The 27,322-nt window shown below is 36.3% G+C and overlaps 1 protein-coding gene across 2 annotated transcripts in view; it reads left to right on the top strand.

Moving 5' to 3' along the window:
* Positions 1 to 27,322, top strand: part of FGF12 (fibroblast growth factor 12) — a 519,345-nt gene that overhangs the window by 141,630 nt on the left and 350,393 nt on the right. The window contains exon 1 of one of the 2 annotated variants that reach the window (XM_074329539.1): positions 23,026 to 23,173. The exons of the other annotated variant lie outside the window; for it this stretch is intronic. Within the exon in view, the coding sequence (XP_074185640.1) occupies positions 23,083 to 23,173 (91 nt within the window). The 5' untranslated portion in view covers positions 23,026 to 23,082. Of the gene's footprint in view, positions 1 to 23,025; positions 23,174 to 27,322 lie in introns of those variants that run through there. 2 annotated transcript variants of the gene reach the window in all.

Here is a 27,322-nt window from a genome sequence, read left to right as displayed (position 1 = left end):
CTAATTTGTATACACTGGTATGAGGGTACTCATAATATTCCCTTTGGATCCATGTTATATAACTGTAGGATTTATAGTGGTATACCATATTTTTATTTCTAGTAGTTATTGGTAATTAGTGTTTTATCTCCTTTTATCTAATTAGCTATGGTAGATTTTAACAATTTTATACTGTTTTTGCAAAAAGAAATTGAGTTTGTTAATTTTCTATATTGTTTGTTTTATATTACATTGATTTCTGCTTTTTCTCAGTTTCTTTCTTTTATATATTTGGGTCTAATTTGCTCTACTTTTAATATCTTCTTAAGGTGGATACTTAGATTATTGATTTTAAAATGTTCTTTTCTAATAGGATCATTTAAAGCTCATATTTATTTCTAAGAACTGCTTAAGCTGGATCACACACAAGTCCTCGTATAGTACTTTGTTTTCATGAACATATATTTTCAAATAATTTCTAATTTCTCTTGTGATTTCTTCTTTTGTTTGGGTAATTTACAAGTGTGCTATTAAATTTCAAAATATTGGAGATTTTCTTCATCTTATTGTTATTGAATTCTAATTTAATACTATTGTGGTTAGAGAGCGTATACTGTAAGATATAAATATTTCTTTAAATTACAGATATATTTTATGGCCTATCTTCTTGAAGAGTCTAAGCATTCAAAAAGAATGTTTATTTTGTAATTCTTGCAGTAGTGTCCTATAAATATCAATTAGGTCACATTGTTTGAGATGGTGCTCAAATCTTCTACTTACTGATTGACTTTTAGAATAATTAATCAATTTATTTTTATGGCAGTTTTACGTTCACAGTAAAATTGAAGGAAGGTACAGTCATTCTGTGTGCCTCCTGCCCATATATGTGCATAGCCTCCCCCATTACAGTGGTCACTTGTTACAATTGATGAACCTACATTGACACATCATTATCACCCAAGGCCCATAGCTGGCATTAATGTCCACTTTTGACATTGCACATTTTATATGTTTGGACAAATGTATAATGACTTGTATCTATCTCCCTTTATAGTACCAAACAGAATCCTTTGAGCTCTGCCTATTCATCCCTCCCTTCCCTTTAACTCCTGTCAACAGCTTTTTTTCTTTTTTTTTTTTTATTGTCTCCTAAGTTTTGCCTTTTCCAGGATGTCATATAATTGGAATTGTACAGTATGTAGCCTCTTCAGATTGGCTTCTTTCACTTAGTGATATGCATTTAAGTTTCTTCCATGTCTTTTCATGGCTTGATAGCTCATTTCTTATCACTGAATAAAATTCCATTGTCCGGATGTACCACGTTTATTCATCGATCCACCTACTGAAGGACATCTTGGTTTCTTGCAATTTTTTTGCAATTATGAATAAAGCTGCTATAAACATCTTATTTATTGCTGGTAGGAATGCAAAATAATACAGCCACTTTGAAAAATAGTTTATCACTTTCTTACAAAACTAAATATACTCTTACCATATGATCCAGCAATCACACTCCTTGATATTTACCCAAATGAATTGAAAACTTATGTCCACACAAAAACCTGCTCATGAATGCTTGTCATTTTCTTATTAGTTTTATTTTTCAATTAGGTTTTTCAATATTATTTTATAGCTTATCATTTCTTATAGTGCACTTTCTGCTAGTGACAAATTCTCTCAACTTGCATTTATCAAAACATTTTTGTTTCATCCTCATTTTTGAAGTATTATTTCTACAAGGTATCGAATTCTGAGTTGACTTTTTATAAATTTTAGCACTTTAAAGCTGTTGCCTCAAGATTTTTTGGCCTCTATTTTTTTCTGAAGAGAAGGCAGTCATGTTTCATATTGTTTTCCTGCATGTCATACTTTATTTTATGGCAGCATTTAAGATTTCCTTTTTATCATTTTTTTTCACCAGTGTGATTATGGTGCACCTAATTGAAGTTTATTTTTTTCTGTTTATGGCTTAGGGTTGGATATGTAGGCATGGATGTAGGTAGGATGACTTTTGAAAGAAATGTGGAATTTTTCAATGCTTTCTCTTTTTCTCTTTCACACACACACACACACACACACATCTCTGTCAGGGATTTAAATTACACAGTGTGGGATTATCTGAAGTACTAGGGCTCTGTTCTTTCTTTCTTTTTTCTTTAGATTAGATTTTTGTCTTTAGATTAGTTCATTTCGAGTCTTATGTCTTCAAGTTTATCGACTCTTTCTTTTGCATTGTCCAACCTACTGTACAGCCTATCCAGTGAGTTTATTCAGGTACAGTATTTTTCATTTCTAGAATTCCCATGTAGTTCTATTTTTGCAGCTTTTATTTCTCTGCTGAGATTTCAAACCTCAGCATTGTGTATATATTATGTTTGTATTTTCCTTTAAATTTATTGTATACATAATATATATAAATTTATATATAATAAATTTAAAGGAACTTCATATACATATACACATATATATGTGTGTGTGTATATACATATATATACATACTGACTGACATATATATATATGGCTGCTTTAGAGTCCTTTGTCTCCTAATTCCAACATCTGTGTCATCTTGACACATCTTATATTAAGCTCTTTTACTTTTGAGTGTGGATTACATTTTTCCTACTTCTTTCCTGGTAATATTTCATTGTATATAGATATTATGGATAGTATACTTGTATTGTAGCCAACCTATAGTATGTTGTTTTTCTTTGAAAAGTAGTTTTGTTCTGGCAAGTGGTTAAACCACTAGTGCTGTGTTTCCCCGAAAATAAGACCTACCTGGACAATCAACTCTAATGCGCCTTTTGGAGCAAAAATTAGTATAAGACCCAGTATAATATAATATAATATAATATAATATAATATAATATAATAATTATATTGTAATAATTATAATAGTTATATTATAATATAATATAAGGTTGGGTCTTATATAATATAATAATTATTATGTTATAATATAACATAAGACCCGGTCTTATATTAATTTTTGCTCCAAAAGACGCATTAGAGCTGATTGTCCGGCTAGGTCTTATTTTCGGGGAACTACAAGTGGTTTCTCTTGGCTTTATTAGAATTAGTTTTATGCTTTTTTTTTTCTTTTCCATTTTCTTCTTAGCCTTTGGCATGACTTACTATAAAGGCATGATTCATCTCTCCTCCGAAGCATGATCTTTCTGGCATCTCAACCCAATGTCAACCTAGTTGTTCAGCAAGGCTTTTCTACACTGAATGGGTCAGACTTCGAACATTTCTAAGCACTGGTTGAAGTCTTGTCCTTCCATTCAAATGAACATGGGACTTAGCACTATAGTAGCTGCTCTCTGAGGGCCTCATAGAGTTTTTACCTGAATATGAATAGTCCGTATGGTATTTTGGCCAGGGACCTGAGGGCAACCTCTGTGAAGATTTATTGCTTTCGCTACTCTGTGCAGCCCTCTGTTCACTACTCTGTCTTACAAATTCCAGCAAACTCAGTAGCCCCAAACTCTGATTTAAACCTCCTTATCTCAGTGAGATTGACATTCTCTAACCGGGTTCTGACTTCTATGCTGCCTCTGGAAAATGGCCACAGGTGGAAAGCTGGAATTAATGTGGAGCTCACCTCATATTTTTTCTTTTTCTTAGAAATCACAGTTCTGTGCTATTATTCAATGCCTAGAAATAGTTTTCTAATAGGTTTTGTACAGTTGTTCATGTCAGGAAAGTAAGTCTGATACTAGTAATTTTGCCATGGCTAGAAACAGAATTTCTAGAACTTTATCCCTTGTTTGCATTTAATATGATACACACAATCCATTCTTGGCTGCCAGGGCTCCTGACTAGGTAACTCTCCAAATCTCACAGTTACATACATTCTAGGGAGAGGAAGCTACAATCAGTGGAGCAACATTTTTTGGCCTTTTTTTTAAGTAAAAGACGGTTGTGTTCTTTAAAATATTCGAAATATTTTAAGTGGAATTTTCATTTCATTTTCTTAAATCCATCATAAAACTTTCTTTTCTTGAATTAGCTCTGAACTCTTTAGCTATGTATTGGAAATCCTCCACTGTGTAGCCCCGAGCTCCCTTTCCACCTTTACCTCCTACGCTGTCTGACCTGATGATCTGGTTTTATCGGACTATTTTTTCAAAAACAAGCCCTTTCCCTTTCTTTATGGCTGAGCAAACATGACTTACTATGTTCCTTATGATTCATTTCATTGTCTCTGTTTTCAAATGTGATTTTACCCTCCTCTTGCTTCCCATATGTGGTACTTGACACATTTTACTGAGAATAGCCATTATGCTACCATTAATTTTAGAAAGTCTGTACGAGTTTGATTTTGAGCTCCTTGTTACTTAGCAAAGTCCCAGGAATTTGGACATCATTGCGTCTGCCTGTCTTTCACTTCTCATATGCACTCAGTTGCAAAGTTCTATCAATTACATATCCTAAGCATCTCAATCTGTTCCTTATCATTATCTTCCCTGCATAAAGCCATAGTTTAGGTCTGACAATTGCATATCAGAACACTCGGTCTTCTCCATCTCCATACTGGTACCCGAGTAATCCTTTTGAAACACATATTTGATTACAGCAAACCTTGAATAAAAGTGTTTCAATGGCTTTGACATAATGAAAAGTCCAGATTTCCTAGCTTGGTGAACTATTAGTGTAATTAGCTTGCATGGTAGGGTTTAGGGAAGCATAACCTAAAACACCCACTTTAATATCTACTAAGAAAAGCAGCAGTAGTTTGTAGTAAAAAAGTAACATAAAGAATTATGTATTATAGAAATGTACACTTGAAACCTATATAATTTTACTAACCAATGTCACCCCAATAAATTTGATAGATAAAAAAAAATTATGAAAGGCTGTTTGGGTGGAAACAAACCAAGCTAACTTTTTTCCAATTTCAAGAAAGGTGTTGTCTGCATTTTTTAATGAGTTATTGGCATAGGAACACATTGTAGATCAGTTATGGGAATTAATTTACCTTCCTGATTTTTAGCATAGTAGTGTCAGTTGTCTTTTTTTAAATACAGTTTGTTTTTATTGATGAGTAAGAATATCAGTACATGTGTTTGGAGGGATGTAACACCACAGCTCAGTAAATACACGCCTGTCTTTCAATCTGTCTGCTTCTGGCACAGAAGGGTGATATTAGAGAATAGCTAGCATCAGAATTAACAATAATGCTAGGAATCTGGCTAATGCATACTTTGATGAATTACTTGACCCCCATCCTAGGTGTGGTAGATGAGTCATGGTAGTACCAGGAAAAGTACAGATAATAGCCACGCAGTGGTAAACAGAGAGGAGGCAATGAAGCAAAATCCTTTGGAAAGGAATTTAAAAATGAAAGGCCTAAAGTCTGCTCCAAGTCGGGTCACTACATTATTAGTTGTTAATTATCATGAGTGATTCATTTCCCTTCTTTCGATCTCAGTTGTTTCCATTTGGACAATGAAGGCGTTGGACTGTGTAATACCTGAAATCCCTGTCAATTCTAATATTCTTTCTTTTTTTTTTTTTTAATTTTATTTTATTAAATTTATTGGGGTGACAATTGTTAGTAAAATTACATAGATTTCAGGTGTACAATTCTGTATTACATCATCTATAAATCCCATTGTGTGTTCATCACCCAGAGTCAGTTCTCCTTCCATCACCATATATTCAATACCCCTTAATTCTAATATTCTTAATTTATAAGTTAAAAAATATTTCCACTTCATGCTTCATATTTTAACTGTGTATCAGTGCTTTGGGAATTAGGGTCTTTAAATGGCTTAATGTTTTCTCTTGTCACCAGTCCAATTGACAAGAGCTCTAAGGCCTTTCTCTATGCATTCCCCTTCTCTCCCTCAGCATATTCTAACACTTACAATACCAGAAGTGTGTGTGTTGTAGATAACATTCAAAATGATTCAAGTACAAGTATAGCTAAGGCAGTCATGTGCAAATACTGTAGTCATTTGAAAATTTCGTATCAGTTCATTTTTTGACTTAACTTCTGGTGTTAGTCATTTACCTTCTGAACTTGCAGAGACCTTCAGTAAATTTTCTACCTAATACTTGGGAAGTATTTTTAATTAAAAACAGTCTTCTCTCCTAGCACATGTTGAGGGTGGGGGGAAGGATGACAGAGGCTATCGAGAAGAAAATGATTGAAATTGCAGTGACCAAGAGCTAACCCTGGACAGGGCTATAGTCAGAATACTAGTTTAGTGGCTAAGTGCTGGTCTTATGAACCTAGATCAAGTATTTTGAAGAACTATAGGTTGGGGAACATTTCCTGTTGGTTTTAGATTCAATTTTGTATTCAACAAGCTCTCTAGAATCTAATATCATTTCTATGTGGCCAATTTTGCTACAATATAAACTATAATTTGCATAATTACAAAGGTGTGTCAGCCACAATATAATACACCCTTGCAAATACTTTAACTTATTAAGTACAATCATGATTAGACACAACTTTCCCCTAAATGAGTTGGTAGAGTCCAGGAGATGAAAAGAGAGAGATGGGGGGTTTGCTGGAGGAGCACACGTGTTGTGAAGATAACAGTGAACTTAGGTGACGTGGAAACTCAGTTTAGTTTGTTTAGGGGTTTCTCTAGTGTGACTAGTCTTGGGAAGACTGATCATGGTGACTCATGCACAAGAAACAACATTTAGTTAATAAGTCAGATGTCAATGGTTCATTTGCACAGGGGAGAGACCTCCCTTGCTCCATCGCCATTGGAAGTCATCAGTTTGTTTTCTACAAAGGGTTTCATTGATAGTTCATGGAAATCCAAAATATTAATCACATAATTTCTTGTAATATGTACAATTATTACAGCGAGAGTTGGGTATTTCTAAGGAGTATTTGTGGAGACGGGGCTAGAATCTGAATAGCTGCCTTTACCTTGCCCAGTATCTAAAAATCCTCATGGTTAGCAAGTATACTGTGGGCAACACGACTTGTATATTCATTCATTTATGAACAGATATTTATTGGGTATAGACTCTGTGACAGACATGGTTCTTGCCTCTGGAAATATATTGATTAATGAGATTAAAAAGTCCCTGCCTTTATAGAGTTTATATTTTAGGTGGGAGGGGTTAAGAATTGAACCAGATATCTAAGTAGTCAGAGTCCTACTCTCCAATTGTGAATTGTGGTTTTTGGTGTATCTTGCATATTTTGATATGTGCCCAATGGCTCTTTTAGAGATATTTAATAGAGAGATAGTTTAAACAAGAATAAAGTAATTTACGGGAGTGAATTTCCCAGATAGCAAAGCTTATTCCTTTTGGTATAAAACCTCTTCTAAAAAAATAAAATAAAAAGCAAAACCTTATTATGATTTTTAAAATGTAGTTTTCAAGTCTTGTTTCTTAGAAGATTCTGAATGTATCTTATAAATTTGATGGATTCCTAGCATCAGTACTATTACTATTACTAATTGTGTTGCACTGTAAAAACACACAGTCCTGCTCAGAGACATGTTAAGGTATGTGATACTATTTATTTCCATACCAAATGGCCTTTACTAGTGTGACTTTTTTGAGGGTGTCTGATATTTCTTGGTTTGATTATTTGTTTACTTTTTCTCCTTAAAATTATTTCTCAGTTTTTAAAGATCTGTCTCTCCTAATGTTCTTTTTCCCACTTCTAGAATAGAGTCAGCAAAATTTTCTGTAAACAGGTAGGTAGTAAATATTTTAGGCTTTGCAGACAGTACAGTTTCTGTCACAACCACTCAGCTCTGCAGCTGGAGCATTAAACAGCCACAGACAATACACAAATGAACGTGATCCAATTAAACTTTATTCTCTAAAACAGGCAGTGAGTGGATTTGTTCTGTGGGTCATAGTTTACTAACCCCTGTTCTAAAGTATGGTGACATGGCTATGTAGAGCAATATGTAAAAAACTACATAGAATTTTTAAAAAGTAAATAAATGTTGTATAAGGACCTAATGTGTCCCTACAAACAAAATACAGGAAATTTTTGCCACAATTTTTATCACAGTGTTTTTGGATACTTAGGTGTCTTTTCTTTCTCCCTTTGTATCTTCTTTAAGGTTTCTGCTATGTTGCAGATATTTGAGGTTATTGAATAAATGAATTCCAGATACACTTGCTTTGTGTGAATGTGTGCATGCCTGTCTTTACGTATCTCGAGTATAGAGCTAAAGTCTCTGTACCAATTAAGACCTAGATAAGACTGGTTTGATCCTCATTCTATGACTAGTGGAGGGTTCAATACGCCTCACCCACACCACCAAGTTTTATGCAAATTTTCAGGGTGGGATTCTATTTTTATGGTCACCTTTGGTTTCGTTTCTATTTCTGCCAAATCAATTCAATGGCGAGATTGTTCAGCTATCTCTGTTCTCTAAAAAATGTCTTGGCCATTTCTACATGTATGGTGACAGGGCTATATAGAGCACTGTTTACATTGCTCCACATATGTTCTTAGCTTTCCATAGTCCCCTCCATTTGGCCCCAGAATCCAGGTTCTTCTCACTTGGCTATACAGATTAATTTAATTTTCTCCAGCCTTATTCCCAAATTTCTCTCGACTCTTCTGTACCTTTTTAATCCACCAAGATGCTCTGCTGAACAAAAAGGACCTCTTCTTTCTTAGTTGAACCATCCTCCTAAGAAGGGAATTAAATTTTTACGTAAATTTTTTTCTCTTATGAATGATTAGATGAATGGTTGAATAAATGGATGGGTGGATGAGTGGATGGATAGATGGATGAATGGAAGGCTTGTCAGGTGTTATTCACTAATACAAATTTGGCCTGATATTCCATGTGAAGTAAAACACCAAACATGGAAAACCCATATTTGGCTTATTATAGTTAGTTTTTGTGATCTAGGAATTATTTAGGGTTGTTTTTCAATCCTCATAATCCAACTACACCTAATATGCTATTTGTATTATTAGTCACAGTATAGGAAGTATTTTGTTCATTTCTTATTTGTGTGTTTCTTTAATAGCCTAATAATGAGTTTTTTACAAAAGGAATAAAAATCTCATTTCATATGACAATCAACTTAAAAGTACTGAAGCATAAAAGGGAGAGCCTAAGTGAAATTAATTAAAAAAAAAACTGTCATCTTGTAAAAATCCGTATTTATAAAGAGGAATGGAGATAATTACACCAAATGCTCTGGTTTGTTTTGTCAATACTTTTGATACTGGTATGCTCGCTTCATTCAATTTATTTATTCTTTTGAGGAAAACACACTGTCAGGAATCACAGTTGACAAGAGCAAAGTAGGCACAGGGCTGTTCCTTAAGGAGTTTCTAGTCTAGAAAGGGAGCCATACATGACGACAACAGAGAAAGGGCTAGTGCTTCCAACTTCAGGCTTTGTGGAAGAGCTGACACTGGACTGGCCCATATAGAGGTTAATAAACTAGAAGAGATGCAAACAATCTTCTTGGCTAAGGAAAGAAAGTGAACAAAAGCGCAAAAATGCAAAAGTTTATGTTTCAAGTAAAGCAAGTGAAGGCTCACAATCCATTATCCATAATTTCTAAACCCAAGAAGCTCTGAAAAACCATTGTTTTTTCTTAAATTTGCAGCAAATTTATTTGGTGGCACAACCTGACCTGAATTGACATGAGGTTGTTTATATTCTTTATTTATTCCACTTCTGGGAATATTTGTAGATTCTGCGGCAGAAATATCATTTTTTTATTACAGGTGCTGCCCCAACATTCAGAGATTTGGCTAATATTTTATGCATTTACTGTATTACTTTTTAAAAAATTACCACTTTGTAGCCTCCCTCCCCAAAACCTGCATTGCAATAAACACGTAGTCCTTAGTGTTTCAGATATGGGCCTGTGGACCTCAAGGAGCTCTGGGTGATGCAATATTGTAGAATGTGTGGTCAGAAAGCAAGAAAAAGACTGCGCTGGTTCTTGGATGAAGAAAGTTAAAGATGTTGGAAATTCTACTTTAGGCTTTAAAGAACCATTATAGGCTTTTGAAGAAAGTAGTGAAATATTCAACAATGTGTTATCAAAATTAGTTTGTATTCCTGACCACACATCATTTTAAATTTCTTTCCCCAACCAATCACTAAATCTGGGATATTTTCCTTTGAGTAAAATAGTAATGTCAGATGAAATGCCTTTTGAAAATAGATATTTACATCCATGATTTATTCCTTTGTGAAGGTATGTGAGAGAAATAAGGACAGAGAAAGCAATATCTGTGTGTGCAGCTTGCTCAGTGTCATACCATGTAAACATGGTCAGGATTTGATGTCCACAGAGGACTTTGCTTTGAAAATGCAAAAAATTGCTTCCTGGAAGAAAAAATAAGCAAACAAAAACACACAAGAAAAAGTAATATATTTCACTTTTGATCACATTCCCTACAAAATAATTAGATTCTAATTAGGTTAAGAAAATCATTTGAAAAATTGAAGATGTTTCGTGTGTGTGTGTGTGTGTGTGTGTGTGTGTGTGTCTCATAGTAAGTTTTTAAACTCTGCTGTTGGAAACAGGCAGCAAACATTTGGGAATTAGAAATTTAACTCTGGAATGGGGCCATCTCAGTTTTTCTTTCTTAGCATATCTGGATAGTTAGATGGTCTCTCACTTTTCTTGAGCTTGTAGTAATTGATAGGATCAATTAATAAAAGTGCGTTTTATTTTTATTTTTAAAAATGTCATTTGAGGGGCTAGAGGCAGAGGTACGCATATGTAATAAAACTATAAATTGGTATACTTTTCAAAACGAGTATCTGGTAGCTTGCCTGAGGGATATTACTGAGTCCATTTCCTAGAAGTAGTATTTCAGTCCCTATAACTGTGCAGGGAATCAGAAAATGCCATCTAAGTCATAGCTTTTACTTTTCTGGAAATTTTTAACATTTGACTTCAGAAGAACTGAAAATGATAATAGCATGTTTACAACCAGTTCAGGGCTCTCACTAGAGCCCAACAATGAAGCACGTGCTACGCGTATGTTAGGCCATAGAAGAAGTAGTTTTTGATGCTGTAACCTTAAGAGTTGTAGTATGAATATTGGACATTCTTATAAGTTTTTTTAATCACTTATAAAAAGTAAAAAATACGCTCATATTTAAAAACAAATAGTATTTCTGATTTTAAAATTATTCAACATTAACTGTAGAGAATTGAAAAACAGAATTGCAGAAATAGAAATTGATAATATCTACTGAGTGTTTTAATGTTCCACAGGGACTGTATAGCATGCGTTATATACACTATCTCAGTTAAACCTCACCCTGTGATTTATTATTGCTCTCATTTTATATAAATAGAAATTGTTGACTTGCAGAAAGGCATCGTGGCAGTAAGTGGTAGAGCAGAAGCCTAGAAAGTTCAGTTTGAGAAACCCTGCTTTGAACAAGCTATGATCTACTGCCTCCCTTCAACTGCCAGTAACCACCAACATAATCACCAAGAAATAGCCACTGTTTTATTTTTGAGTATGCTTTCAGTCTTTTTTCACATGTATATATTTTTCAAACATAATTGAAATCCTAGTGCAGACGGGTTTTTCACCTTCAATGTTGGTCCTTTTAATAATTAAACCTACTAATAAAATGGTCAGCCTGTCATCTTGGTTTGCTAATCCAGAATGAAGCTCTAATGCTGAATGTCTGGGTAATTCCTTGGGATAAAAACAGACAAACAACAACAACACTCTCTCCCAAATAAGTGGGCATCATGCTAACACCTCCTCCTAAACCATAAAATAGCTGCTTATGTTCCTCAGCTCAAGGTGCCGGTGACAGCATCAGGCATGTGGTAGAAAATGGAAGGGGGACTGATTTTCCAAATGTTACCTTCAAAACCTTTCACTACCACATGTAAGAATCTAAAACATTGTTAATGGCCTTAACGTTTTAGAATCCACCTTTAAGAAAGATATTTCCATTTGCATTTACATATTACACATTTTGAATACAGGAATGGCCAATGGCTGGTTTCTACCACATCCAGATTTAATTTTTTTAAAAGCTCTTTTAAAAATGTACTAATGCTTGTTAAGCAGATCACAGATTTTGGGGGACAAGAGGCAAGAAATCTATTTGTGGGGAGTCTATAAGTGCTATATTCAGCGTGAAGCATTTCCTTTTCCTTTTCCTTCCTACATTTTGTTGCCACAGTATCTCTGTAAAGCAGGTCATTAGCCTCACTTTGCAAATGAGGAAAAAGAAATTCAAAGAAGTTGAGAAATTTGTCCATGACCACACACTGCTGGTAACTAGTAACCCTGGGATTTGAACTCCGGAATGTACGGCTCTGAAGTCTCAAATGTTTCAATTAATTTTGTAGTTGTGCAAAAGGCCCACCTATTTTTCTCATAAAGTTTTAAAAAATTGAGACGTAATTCAGATATCATAAAATTCCCCCCTTTAAAGGCTACAGTTGAGGTGTGTTTTTGTATATTCACAAGGCTGTGCAACCATTATTACTATTTAATTCCAGAACATTTTCATCAGCCCCAAAAGACACCACATGCCCGTTAGCAGTCACTTCTTATAGGGTTTTGATGAAGCAAAAATCTTCAGAACCATTTTACTAAAAATGAAATTTTCTTAGATTCTTCCTCCAAACAAAAATGATTCTTAGTTATTTATATAGATGATGTAGAGAAGATATAAAAATAACCTCAAATAACAGATAATTGATGCTGCTGAATATTTTCTTGAAATATGAAAAGGATTACTAATGGAAGAGTTTCCCAAAAGTTATCAATGTTGGTAAAATCCCCACCACTTCCACTATTCATTATTACCATTTATTGAGCACTTGACTCTCTGGAAGGCACAATATTGAGATATTCTATTTCATTTCATTCTGACTACAGTTCTATTAAGTATTTATTAATACTCCATTGTGCAAAGAAGAAAAAAATAAGTTTGGAAAAGTGAATCATTTAAGTGTCAAGGTCGAGAAGTAAACCCAGGTCCAGTTTGATTTGGAAGCACAAGTCTTAACCACCGAGCTTCACCAAGTGAGATGAAATGGATTGAAAGATAACATAGATCTAAAATGAAAATGGCATTTCAATCCAAATGGAAAACTTACACAAGCCCAGGACGCTGAAGAAAGTTATTTTGTGCTAGCTCCAGGAAGCTTTCCCCAGTGATTTGCATATCCATGTGGTTGAATCCTTTCAGTGTACACCTAAGGCTATAGAAACCAGATCTTTCTGGTCCTTCCATTAAAAAAAAAAATTGATAATTAACCTATCAAATCAGAAATGGAAACAACTGCAAATTCAGAAAGTAGTAGACCTTTCAGGTTGGTGCTATAGAAACCTCTTCTCCCAGGTCTTTTCTTTTGATCTTCCAGGATTATTATGTTAGACTAGGCGGTAAAAGCGGTCAAAACACTGCTTTTCTCCTGAGTTTTCTTTTCTCTCCTTTTAAGACCGCCTTTATATTGACTATACCTGGCACCATCTGGAAGGTGTGTCATTGATTTTCAGAAAAGACAGAATGCATAGCACATGTTGCTTGTGTATATAACTACATATAAGGCTACAATAAATTTGATTAAGGCTTTATCCGCAGGTGATCTATGTGATTAACTCAATCTTGAAAGAAACAAAATCATAATTATTCCACAACACCGAGCAAAACTTTCAGTTCAAGTTAGCAGGTTTTTGCCAACCATCTCCTATGTTTTGAGCAGTGTCTCTGTGTGGAGGGAGGTGGTAGTGGTGGTATTTCATAATGAATAAACCCCATACTTGCCATGAAAGGGAACAAACTGAACAAAGTGTGTGTGTGTGTGTGTGTGTTTGAGGTAAGAGAATGTATATAAAACTAATTGTGATATAAGGCATCATGAAGTGATAAGTACCTCAGCTTTTCCTGATTCATCCAACTAGATCAACCCTCACCCCTTACTTTAGATACTATAGCACCACGTACTTCTCTCCTTTTTTCTACCGGTCACGGTTGCAATTGTTTGTATTATTATTTGGCTGAATTTTCAACAAGCACTTTGGTTCTTCAGTAAATCTCTAAGACATAAAGGCTATAAATAAAACAAATCAAAGATTACTGTGTGAACATTCTATGCTAAGAATTATGTATGAGTGAGCCCTAAAGAGGAGCATCTAACCTAGTTGGAGGTTTCTTGGTGGAGGTGACACGCAACCCAGTATTTGAAGGATGAGTATATATTCACCAGGAGAAGGAAGGCAGGATGCCCAGGTAAGGGGAACAGCATGTGCAAACATATACGTACATCAAGGAGCATTCCTCAGGAGTGTGAATGGGGTTAAGTTCACGTAGACACATGGAAGAAGGCAAAGCATCGAGGGATGTTGGATCTGGCTTAAATTGTTGATAGTCTTGAATGCTATGAAGTCCCTCAGGGATTTGAGTGTTGGGGTGATTATTTTGGCAGTGTGGAGGCTGAACTGAAGAAAGTTGGACTGTTTTTCATAAAGATGTTATTATAATCAAGTAAGAAGTGACAAGGGCCTGAAAGAAGGCAGGAACCAAGTGGATAGACATGAGAGATGTTGAGGAAACAGGATCTCTATTACCTTTGACTGATTGGAGGTGAGTTAACAAGAGGAGTCTAGGATGCCTCACAGACTTCTGATTTTGGAAACTGTATAGATGATGCAGTCTTCTACTAAAATGTCCAGCTCAACAGGTTTTGGGGGAAAGTGATGTGCCCAGTTGTAGATTTGTTGTTTTGGAAGTACCTGTGGATCACATAAGTAAGGCTTTGCAGGAAAGCCTGGAAATGTGTGATTAAACCTCTGGAGGGATCTGGTCAACAGACACAAATCCAGGCGTCATGAACAATCTAAGACATTTCATGTGGAGAGGAACTATAGTGTCTTATGGGAAATTCGGAGGTAGTTGTGATTGATTTGGGGCAGAGGTGGGAGATCAGAGAAAATTTCCGAGAGGGAGGGCTGTGGCTTTGTGGTAGTAGGTCTTAAAGAATGCATGGGATTTTTTAGGTGATAAGAGTAAAATGCCTATTTGAAATTGTGCCTTGATTTTGGTAATGAGTTTTGACTAATAAGCAAATGTTGCGTCCTTGAAATTCACAAGTATTAAATATCTTGGGTTGACTGACTTCATATTTCTCACAATAAACAACTCATACTTGGCTACCATAAGGTAAAAACATTGTCCTTCTATCTGACTCAGATAACTCATCTTTAAAGGTTTTTTTTTTAATAGATGACAAGCTCTGCATTTATTCAAAACAACTTGTTAAAGTGTTATTAGAAGAGAATGGAAAATGTCCAACTGTAGCAGTAAATGCTGAAGTATTATTCATTTGAAAATTGGGGCTTTGGGGTGGGAAGGCTGGAGAAAAGGCATGGGAGTCTTATTTATTAACTGGACTTAAGCAGGTTTTATCAGAAAACTGTAAAAGCAAAACATGATTCCTTGACTTTTTTTCTTTTTCAGTCTGGTAAACTAAGATGTACTTATGTTAAATGAGAAGCTAAGATGTACTTATGTTAGATACATCACAGTATCTAACAGTGATGTGATAGAACAGAGGGTTGGAGGTAAATAGAGTCTGAATTGTGGGTCCTAGTTCTTTCAGAAGTGGAGTTTGTTCTTTAGTGGACACAGTACTTATTAAATGTGGCTAGAAAGTTAGATGATGACATTTATTAAGCTTGGGCATTGTGTATTTAAATGAGAGATACCTCCTTCAGTTCAGCTCAGATTTCTTAATCTATATGAAGCTTTTTCTAACTGCTTGCTTCCCCCTCAAAAGATAGAATGGACCACACCCCTCTTTGTTCCGTCACTGAGCTCTGCAGCGCTACCTACACTGCAAAGCTGTGTTTTCTTATGGTTTACACATCTCTCTTCCTTTACTAGCTTTTTAGGGCAAATTATTAGTTTTAGTTTCTAAATATTTGTGGAAAAAGTGAATGGATGGGTGAATGGATTAAGTGGATGGATGAGTGAATGGAGTTACCTTAAAATCTTACACCCTTTTTCCAATGACAATGACCTTGTTTTGAACTTCCATCTCAAAATTTTTAAAAATTTAATTTAATTTTATTGTCCTCTTTGGTGGCAAATTCTGGTATTTTAGAAGTGGGTTTTCTCCAATAGAAAAATAGGAAAATGACAGGAACAGGCATTTTTCCCCAAAAAAATATAAGCTCTCAAATGAATGAAAAAAATGTTCAAACTCACTCTTCGAGACATGCACATTAAGATAGCATTACAATCAAACTGACAAAAATAAAAAGTAGGACAATACATTCTGTTGGTGGAGCTGTGGGGAAACAGGCACTCTCATATATTGCTGGTAGGAATCCAAATTTGAACAAGCCTTTTGAAGGGAAATTTGGCAATACCTAACAAAACTACCTATACACTTATTATTTGACTCAGCATTCCCATTTCTAAGAATTTACCCTGAAGATACATTATGAAAATACTATACATAATGTTATTTGTTGCAGCATTGTTTGTAATAACAAAATATTGGAAATAACCTAAAGGCTACTACATAGGAGAGTGTGTGCTCATTGGTGCAAAAGAAGCATAGGGCAGATAAACCAGAAATTAAGAGACCAGTTACCAAAAGGGGTGGGGAGAAAAGGAGTGGAAAGAAGTGGGATGAGAAGAGGCCAGGAGGAATGAAGAGGTAACATGTATTGGAGTATACTTTTTTGTAAAGCTTTGAATCTTAGAACCATACCAATGTTTTACATGCCCAAATAATAAATACTTAAAATTAATTAATTTAAATAATTAAAATCAACCAGTATGGAATATAAGTAATAATAAGTAAACCTAACTGGGTTACAAATAAGTAACTAAAGCACACTGAAGAGGAAGAAAAGAACTAATCGGTCACTTTGAAAAATAAGATTTGGATTGGATACTCTAAGGCTAAAGATAAAGACAAATGTGCATTAATACTGTACTCTAGTAATAAATCTATTTCTCACAGGAGTATTGGTTAGGAAATCTTTAACTAAGTGTATACTAGGATTAAATGAATAAGTGAATATATTATAAATAATAAAAGTCAGGGTTTTCACTGTCAGAAAAAGAAGTTATAAATAATAACAAAGACTAAAATGAAACTTGTAGCATTGGATTAGAATAATAGGTATTAGCTGTTTATATCTATATCTATTATCCACCTTTTATCTATCTACATGTAGGTGTATCTTCATACACATATCTCTATTTATGGAGAAATGGAAAAAATAAATGATATATGCCATATCTATACCTATTATCTTTTGATTATATATCAACATATGGCTACATCTACATATAGATATCTCTTTATCTATATATAGAAACAGAGAAATAAGTATGATGTATGGGCATATGTGGGTTTGTATACATATATACGTATATATGTATATGTTTCCTAGCTCTCTCCACTGTAATGACACCACAGGAACAATGAGCACACTTAGCACCCAGATTTTGGTTCCTAAGTACTATTGTCCAATAATAAAAAATAACTTGGACTCATTGGAGAATTACTTAATTACAAAGCTGAAATAGGGAAAACAAATGTAAACCTGGACCATCGTAAGGAATTGCTTGAAAAAAAGGACACAGGAAACAATGACAAGGACCCCATGGCTAAAGCTGGAAAAATTTGAGGCACAAAATAAATAATGATGGCATTGGATTATAACCCATGCCTTAAATATCCATGAGGCCATAATGATATAAATAAATAATTGAATAAATAAATAAGTGGGGAAGAAGGGGCCGCTCTTACAGAAGAATTCCCTTATTGTAGAAGGAATGAAGGAAATATAAAATCATTATGGAAAACAGCACAGTAGTAATTGCTACAAGCAAGATCCACCAATGGATGCTAAAATCAGAAGATGAAAGTTTGAGGATAAACTGGATATTAGTATAGACTTAGAGTTTCTTCCTCAAGATATTGATCAACTGTAAATGAAAATAAAACTTTACATATGGAAACCTAGCCGACACTACCGTGATCAATGTTAACATCACTAGTTGACTTCATATAGCCCCCGATAATGATGCACTTATACACCATCATTTCTGTGGCATTCTTGCCAAAATGAATAACCTTAGACTAATCATTAAGAAACACCAGAGAAACTCAAACTGAAAGACCCTCCACAAAAGATCTCACCAATCATTATTAGAAATGTCAAGGTCCTGGAAGACAACGAAAGACTGTTAGAAATGGAAGGCGACTAAGGAGATACAGCTAAATGCAACGTGATTTCTAATGAACCCTGGAACAGAAAAAAGACACTGCTGAAAGCTCAGTAATGCATGTACTATATTGAATAGCATGGTGCCAGTATGAATTTTCTGGGTTTGATAATTTACTGGTTTAGTAAGTTGTTAACATTAAGAGTTGGGTGAAGAGTATACATGAACTCTGTACTATTTCACAATTTTTCTGTAAGTCTAAATTTATTTCAAAATAAGTTTGGAGAAGAAGAAGAAATAGAAGAACAAATAAAAAAGAACAAGAAGAAGATAAACTTTTAAAAAAACACATGGGTTAACTTTTTTGAAATTAGTTAAAAGTTATTTGGACCATATGTCATTCATAAAGGAAGTTAGTTGCTAGTGACTGTTTTTGTGACATTATCTAATAAGGTTATTTTATTGCTGTCTTTGTGTTTTTAGGGTACATAACAAAAAATATCATAGACAGGGTCACTTAAACAACAAACATTTATTTCTCACAGTTTTGGAGGCTGGGAAGTTAAGCCAAGGTCAAGGCACCAAGATCCTGTCTGGTGAGGACCAGCTTCCTAGTTCATAGATGGCTATTTTCTTGCTGTGTCCTCACTTGGTGAAAGGAGAGAGGGAGCTCTCTGGGGTCTCTTTTATAAGGGCATTAATCCCATTCATGATGGTGAAGCTTCCCAAAGGCCCCACCTCCTAATACCTCAGGGGTTAGGAATTCAATATATGAATTTGGGTTGAGGGATACAAACATTCAGTTTATGGAAGTTGCCTATCAAAATTGGATTTGAAGGTATTTCTAAGACATGAGGTAGAGGCCTAGTTTTGACCCTAGCATTCAGTGGACTATAAAACATAGAACAAAGATACATTAGTTATCATGCTGATGTTGATCTTTTAGTTTATGTGTTATAGGTTTGGTTTCTTTGTGAAAATAAAGTTGCTTTCCATTTGGTAGACATTTTGCCATTAATATACTCATGAAAAGTTTTTGGACTGGCAAAATTCTGAATATTTTCTTACTGATTCAATGTAGGCTTTAAAGCAGATAAATACTGATTAATTGCACAGCTGATGCCAAGAGTCAACAGATTCCTATGTTTAATATGAACAGAAAATAACTTAGATAAGTCACCAGAACTCCCTCAAACAATTATTAATTCCTACAAACTGTGTGTATCTCTTTGTAAAAAGGAAAAAATTTAGATACTAGAAATTGAAACAAGCTTACCTATCATTCCAGATATTCCAATCCCTCTCATAAAGTGATACATTATTTCATTTGGAAACCACACTAGTGAGTCACTTGCCAGAGTTGGTCCAAGGTCAATTAAAAAACAGAACAAGTGCCTAATTTAAAAAAATCTCAGTTAGAGACAGATACATAATTTAAAATTTGGTCATTAAAATAATATCTTGAATTTCAATTTTAAAAATATAATTGCCAGTAAAATTTTGATTTTGGTGTATAGAATAATACACAGAAAGCAGAAAATTTAAAAGTTTTGCTTAAATTAAAATTTGCCACATTATCATCCATTATGCTCCTGGCTACTACTGTTGGTTTTGTTTTGTCTTGTTCTCGGATGTTATGGTACCTGTAAATATGTGATCTTGAGAAATACCGCCCAAGATACTTTAGGAAGACTATGTTGCATCCGTGTGCCTAATTTTGGAACTGGATGTCACCTTAGGAGTTGCTTTAACAAGCATGTACATCGAAGTCCTCACAAGGGTAAGAAACGTTATTTTTTAAAATAACTACGTCTGAGTAATAAAATTCCAGTGATCGATTCTCCCTTATCTCTATTTCCATCAAATGACCATAATATATAGTAAGAAAATATTTTGCATTAAAAAGTTATATCCTCTTTTGGTTTAATCTGAACACTTCTGAGAGTTCAATAATGATAACAAAAAATCTGTCAGTGTGATCCCTCCATTTGCTTTTTCAACTACTGTGATGATCCATTTTCTTTGTGATAAACACTCTTGACCATAAGAGTCCCTATGATAGCCATTTAAACAAGATAGCAGGCCATTTAGATATTAGTTGTGACAGTTAGCTTTCCTCCCCTGCCTTCTAAGAGTTTACAGTTGTTGAGCAGACAGAAGACTCACATGTAAACCCATCCTGGAATGAAATAAAAGAGCCAGTGTATTATACCACTGAGGAGCACCTAGAACTCCGAAAATTGGGAATAGCACCTTATCTTGCAAAGATAATTAAAATCTTCAAAGGACTTTCACATATCTCACCTCATTAAATCCTTGCAACGACCTTGCCAGGTAGGCAGAGAAGCTTATTATAAATACAAAAATCGATGCTCAGGAGGTCATGTGTGTTTTAAAATCACACATGGACCTGCTTGCTCCACTCCCATTCCTTTGAGGGAATCAGGGCCTTGTCCTATTTTGTTTCCCCTATGTTTCAAGGAATAGCACTTATCTCAAAGTAAAGAAATAGTTCTAGTATTGGGTTCCAGAGCAGGAGCACTCTATCAGAAAGCTCTCTGCCTCTGCTGCAGCACGAAGGACTATTTTTAGATGTTTTTCTTTTGCTAATTGTCTCTGCCTACGTGGGGAATTTCTGTGGTAGAATCCCCAGATGAGCCAAGTTTCTCACTAATTCCTGCAGAGACCGGAAAGGCGAAGGCAATGGTTTAGGTGGCCCTGGGGCCTCAGAACCTTCCCAGTGATAACAGTGCCATGGTTTTAGCAAGATCTTCCAGGACCTGCTGCCCACAGAGCTTTGGTGATTCCAGTGAACAGCAGTTCTCAGACATGACTGGAAGAAAGGCCTGGACATTCTTCTCAAATTTTGGAACTACCTCAAATTACCTTGTCTGACTGGAGCTCAATTCTGAAAGGAATTAAGAGAATGTGGAGCCAGGGGTGGCTGTGGGTTCACGAGGCCCTCCCTCCAAATGTTCTGGCTTTTTTCTACCACTTTTGACAGGAAAAAGGAAGAGACTTCTGAAATAATATTTTCCCAAGAAACTCCCATCTTAAGCTTCAACCTGTAAGGACCTTCATAAGAACTGTGAAGGTTTAGCCTAGAGAAGAGAAAGAGGAAAGGGGTGATGAAAGCTGTTTTATTCCCTTGCAGGGAAGAGCTAACCAGCTAGAGCTAAGTGGCCTTGACACAATGGGTGGAAATAAATGAAGTAAGTTTCTGGCTAATGTCAGGGTAAAACTTCTAACAGGTTTTGTGCAATGAACTACCTGGGGAACTGGTGAGTTCTCTATACCTGAACTGTTCAAGCAGAAATGAGGAGGACCCTGGTATGGACACTGGCATTCATCGGAAAGTGAAAGTGATCGAGAACCCTACAGGTTGGGAGCTAAGTAAGAATTGTTAACACTATTATAGCACTTACTTCAAATCAGGTGTTTTCTTAACCCTCAACAACGGGTGTATAAGGTAGATGTTATTATTAACTCTCTTTTAGAGATGAGGAAACCGAGGCACAGAGAGGTTAATAATTTGTTCAAGGTCACACAGCTAGTAGGACTTTGAATGTAGGTCTGTACTCTTAACCACTTGCTACATTGCTGTATCCGCTAATGTCCCTTCTTACCCTGAGATTGGAGGTAGGGTGGAGTCTGGTTTCACTGCCAGTATTCTTTGTATGCTTCACTCATAAGACTTCCAAAACGGCGCTGATGGCCTCCTCTGGCAACAAACAAACGAATGAACAACCGAAGCAACAAATAAATAAAGCCAAAGAGTTTGCTGGTGAAAAATAATGGAGACCTTTAGACCCACCGGGAAGCTCCCTGGTCATCTTGGGGGCCAGTTGGCAGAGGCAGAGCTGACTGGAATACCGCCCCAAAGTAAAGTGCCGTTTTTGTTTGTTTGTTTGTTTTGATTTTCCTCTTCATCTGCCTCTCCCTCTTTACCTCTGGGGTTCCCTTCTGACCTCCCTTTCCCCTGCACCTGCCTTCCCACTGCACCTGTGTTAAGCTTTTCCAGGAGACTGGCAGGCAAGGGGACAATCACGAAGATGCCAATTCTCTCTTCCACACCCTCTTCCCCGCCCTAATTTAGGAAAAGTGACTTATCCAAGGTCACAGAGTGCCTATCAGAAAATCGAGGTGTCCAGACTTCTACATCAGGGCTCCGCCCACACCTCGGCACACCTTTGCTCTCATCGCCCGTACCCAAGAGTTTTCTTTATTCCACATCCCCTCCTCCCCACCCCTACCCCCTAGTTCCCTGGAGTCGCTTCTGACGCTCCGCAGCCTCCCGGGTCCAGCCCTTCCTGCGGGCGCTTCCCTTCCGCCGGATTCCCACGCGGACTCGCCCTCCGCTCGCGCGCAGCCGGCGGGAGCGCTGCCTTCCGGACTAGCCTGGTTGCGCCGCCGGGGCTCCGCGGAGCCCCTCTCAAGCCCCCCAGCCCGGGAAGACAGGGGCACTGCCACCGGCGGGTGCCCAGAGTTCACTGTCCCGCTGAGAATAGAAGCAAGAGGGGGTGCCCTGAGCCACCAGTCCCGAAGGCCAGGGCGGGCGCGGGACCCCGACATCGTCCCTCCGGGCGCCGACACCTGGTAAGGGGCTTCGATCCACTCACCCTCCCGCCCTCAGACCAGCCTCCTATTTGGAGAAGTTCCAGAGTGTCACGTTGGACCCCACGGGGGTGTGGCCGTGCCTCTGTCTCCCCAGGGGCTGCCCCCTGCCCAGCGGCACTTCGTCCTCCGCCGCCTGCGGTGACCCCCGCGCAGTGCGGCGCTCCTGCCCCGCCTTCTGGGTCCTGCCCTGTCCCGGTGCGAACAGCTCTCCACCTGGGTGGTTCGCACCATGGACAGACCCGGCTTTCGAAGACAGGCCGCCGTTTGGTTGGACAATTAGCGGAGGTGGGCGGGGAGTTGACGAACCCCACACACGAGCTTCTCGATGAAGATTCTTGAGCTTTCCTTGAAGAAAGGAGTGCATATGCTGCAGTGCCTCTGTGGAAGGGGCCTGAGGACTAGCACCAGCCTAAGTGGTGAGGAAAATGCTCTTCCCTTAGCCCTAACACCCCCCACCCCCACCCGCGTGCCGTTCTGGTTCCGTCTCCTCTTCCCTCCGCCTTCATTCAGCGCAGTAAGTGATGGAAGGAAGGCGTTTCCCTGCTAGGGCCAGATGATCACCCCGCCGCGGGTTCTGTCTGCGCTTGCTTTCCTTTTTCTTTTTTTCTTTTTTTTAATCCCTGAAGTCATCAGCGCTTTAAAGACGCGTTAGCGCCTGAGCTGTAACCTGCCGGTCTCTTTTCCACGGGTGCTTTAAGTGCCCGGCTTTCGCACTTCCTCGTGGCTCTCTCCTTGTGACTTGCGAGGGTGGCTCGCGACTTGGAGTTGCTCAGTGACTCCTCTGAGAAGTTGCTGGTGCGTTCGACAGGAGAAGGGACTTTTAAACAGGTGGCTTAAAGGCAGGTACCTTTTATTTTTCTTGCTTTGTCTGAAAAGTAGACATCTGGCCATCCTCGGAGAGAGCGTTTTGTTCTGGAGATCAAGCAGTTTCTGTCCTCCTTGCTCAAACAGCAGAGTCCCAATTAGCCCTGGGCTTAACCACCTAGGTCCCTCAGGAATGGCAAGGGTTGGGGCAAAGTAAGACAATCAAGCCCTTTAAATGACCTGCAATATTGAGAAAATCAATTTGGAAATTTAATGAAAATATCAAGCTAAAACCAAACAAGAATGATATTTTTCCTGCGAAAACCTTGGCAAATGTGTGCTGTTGCACTGCATTTTCCATTGTCCATCTCTCGCTTTTTAAGGTGTTAAGTTCCCTTTAAAATGATTATGTCTAGTAATTTTACAAGTGCTAATCAGTTTTTCTGTCTGGTTTTCATTTTACAAAATGGGGATAAGATGTAAGGAGAGAGAAAAGATACCTCTCATGTCTAAAGTGTCCCTTTTAGAATAATTCTTTATCCATGAATCCCAAATAACTTTAATGTTCAAAATTTAACAATAGCATAATAGATTTCGATGTTTAAAACTTCATATGTTATTCTGGGGGATCTGATTCACTTGGTTACGTGCCTATTTTCACTCTGTTCTGGAGCTATGAAGATTATATTTGGAAAGATTAGAATATATATAGGCTTCATTCATCCTTTCTGTATCTTTGACTTTCTGGTTAGTCATCACTCTAACTGAAAAACAAAACTACTTTAAAAGAACTAATTAGATAATTTAACTAGATGTGAGATTTAAGACTATATCTTTTTGAAATGAAATCAGCCATGAGATCTCATGGTTTTACTTTTGTTCAGTTCAGATTATTTAAACATTCTTTTTTTTTTGCAATCATGTTTATAAGTGCTAAAACATTCTAAGCCACTTACATTTTAAACTAACATGATTGATGTTAAAGCTTATGTTTTAAAAATACATATTAATGGAAGCCAGTAGAGATGTATGTTAATATTACTTCAATTTTCTTTGTCTACATTAAAGAAAATGTAAATAGATTGTAATGTGAATATGTTTCATAGATGTGAAAAATTTTAAAGTATCTTCAGAGTGTAATGAAGACAGGGCACTTCCTTATGTAAAAATAGGTAACTTATTCTGTTTACGTGCAAAGTCAGTTTCCATAAACAGAAGTGATAACATATGTGATTGGGCAGCATAGGTTGTTGCAGGATCATGGGACTTAGAGTCCGAAGACGTAATTATAAAGCAGTCTCAATAAAATCACTATGCATCTTTTAAATTCATTATAATCATCTGAAAAAAGTGGGCAGATAATTAAAATAGCCCTAGCCTGGTTCCTATATTTTATTTAATCTTAGATTTTTACATGTGATCCTATGAAAACTGTTGCACTTATACATGCATTTTTACTTAGTGGGGTAGTTTATTATACTGGGGAACTTTCGCTCTAGGGGAATGCTTTTAAAATGGTATAGTCACAAGTAGTGAAGATGAAGGTTTTTTCACACCCTTCCCACAGACAGAGGTAATATACAGATCATAGACTCTTTCTGGGAACTACATTGCCTTTATTTGAATTGTGACTTTTCTTAGCTTATGATCTTGGATAAGCTAACATGTTTTTGCTGTTCCTCATTTTAAGCATAACTGTAAATTACTATGTTAATAGTTTCTATCCCATAGGTTGTTGTAAAAATTGAGTGAATTAATAACAGCTAAAGATTCATTGAGCTCACTGTATGCCAGACGTTGTTCTAAGAACTTTGAGCTTATCGTATACATGTTCTATATATTTTACATTTATTATTATGTTCCATTTTAAAATAATTTCTTTCATGTGATTTGTTCTGTTAGCATGACATCACAGCAGTTCTGCATGAAATGTTATGCCCAGTGTGTGCTTGCAAATTGAGATAAAGACATCAGATACATTTTCATGGAGCAAATTTATGAAAATAGAGCTGGAATACACTATTTTAATTTTTAAATATACCTAAAGAGAAATATAGTAATATTTGGAACCATATCATCATGAGTGCAAAGTTTTATGCCAGCTACTTCTTCCCCATTACTTTACAGTTGAGGGAAGTGAGGGCCACAGGAGATGATTGACATAATTTGTTATAAGAGGTTGAGAGATTCTATTAATGGAATGCTGAATTTTTGGAATTGTAAACATTTCAATATTTTATTCAGGTTTTATTAAATAAGTGATTTTAAGAAAATACAAAAATAATCATTACTATCTTTTGAGCTTTTTAGTATAATTAAAATATTTTACCTCTCCTGTCTTTTCTGCATTTTTATCTTGTCTAATTTATGCCTTAAATTAGTTTATAAATGTTTTGCACTTTATTAGTAGAGAGCTAGCATGAGTTATCAAGTAGAAGACAATTTCAGACAAGGTTGTATCAGCTGGCTGTATATCGAAGGGTTATAGGTTTTAACTTCTCTATGGGACAGTCAAGTAATCTGAGAAAGAATAATTGCAAAGCAGTTATTGCTGTAAGCTTATTTGTCAGGAAGGGGTTCTCTACAAAGATAGTATTATACAGTTGTTTTCAGCTCCACGCTACCTTTACTTCTAAGTATTCATATAGTCCTTTAATCTTTTTACTTTTTCTTCAAAGATGTAGGTAACAAGTACCCTCCAAAATTGGGACAAATGACAGTAATGTATTTCTAATTTGAGGATATTTTAGACTCAAATTCAATCTTTAGAAAACCACTAAGTAAAAAACAAATGACAAAATCCACCTTCTGAAGCCATGTACTCAGGTGTTCACAATGTTTTCATTTTGAAATGTGGGTGACTTCGGTGCATAAGTGCCTTCAATTAGCCAATCTTGAAAAACTTGATTAAAGGATAACTTACGGTTTATTCATGGCAGTTATATTTGTTGTAGAATCTTTTTTTTTTTTTTTTTTTATGAGCTGGTTTTTATGTCCTGAGCTTAAATTTTTCACAATTTCAATGATGCCCCAATGGTTAAAATGAACATGAATTATGCAATATACAAAATGTCCATCCCTTTCATTTGGCTTTCATTTTTAACTGGATATTTTTGTTGTTTTACATGAGATTTTCAGTGTTAATGTTAAAAAGCTCAAGAAATCAGTGTTTATTATTAGTTCATTTTTCTTATAGTACTTTTAACTAGCAATTTGCTATGTGCTACTGTGTGCAAATGTAGTAGTCATTACTACTTTTCACCAAATATTTTGCCTTCCCCTATTGGGCACATTGTAGGATGGCATTACCCCATTCCCTTGAAGTTAGTTGTGGCCATATGACTAGCATTAGCAAATGAAATGTGAGCAGAAGTGACGTACTTCATTTCCACGTGGAAGCTTTAATAGTCAGAGCACAATTCACCACAGGCTCTTTCGTTCCAGTGGTGTTCCAGGTAATAGTTGCCCCATCAGCCTATGTCCTGAGTACCTGTAATAAACAGAGCTCCACTGTGTGACCCATGGTGGACATTTAACCCAAATGAGAAGGGAATACATCTTTTTGTAAGTAACTTAGATTTTTGAGGTCATTCGTTGTCTGTCCTGTCATGATTGATACAGTAAGCAATATCATTTAAAGTAATAAAATTGAATGGAAGGTTATGAGCTATGTTTAAGGTTTTTTCCAATCAAACACTCCAATGTCTCTATGATATCATCTTTAGTATATAACAAATAGATGTATTATTTTCCTTTCATAA

Source organism: Rhinolophus sinicus, linkage group LG01, assembly GCF_036562045.2.
Source record: "Rhinolophus sinicus isolate RSC01 linkage group LG01, ASM3656204v1, whole genome shotgun sequence".
Taxonomy (NCBI): domain Eukaryota; kingdom Metazoa; phylum Chordata; class Mammalia; order Chiroptera; family Rhinolophidae; genus Rhinolophus; species Rhinolophus sinicus.
The sequence above is the reverse complement of the archived record's forward strand: the minus strand, read 5'-3'. Positions and strand labels throughout refer to the sequence as shown.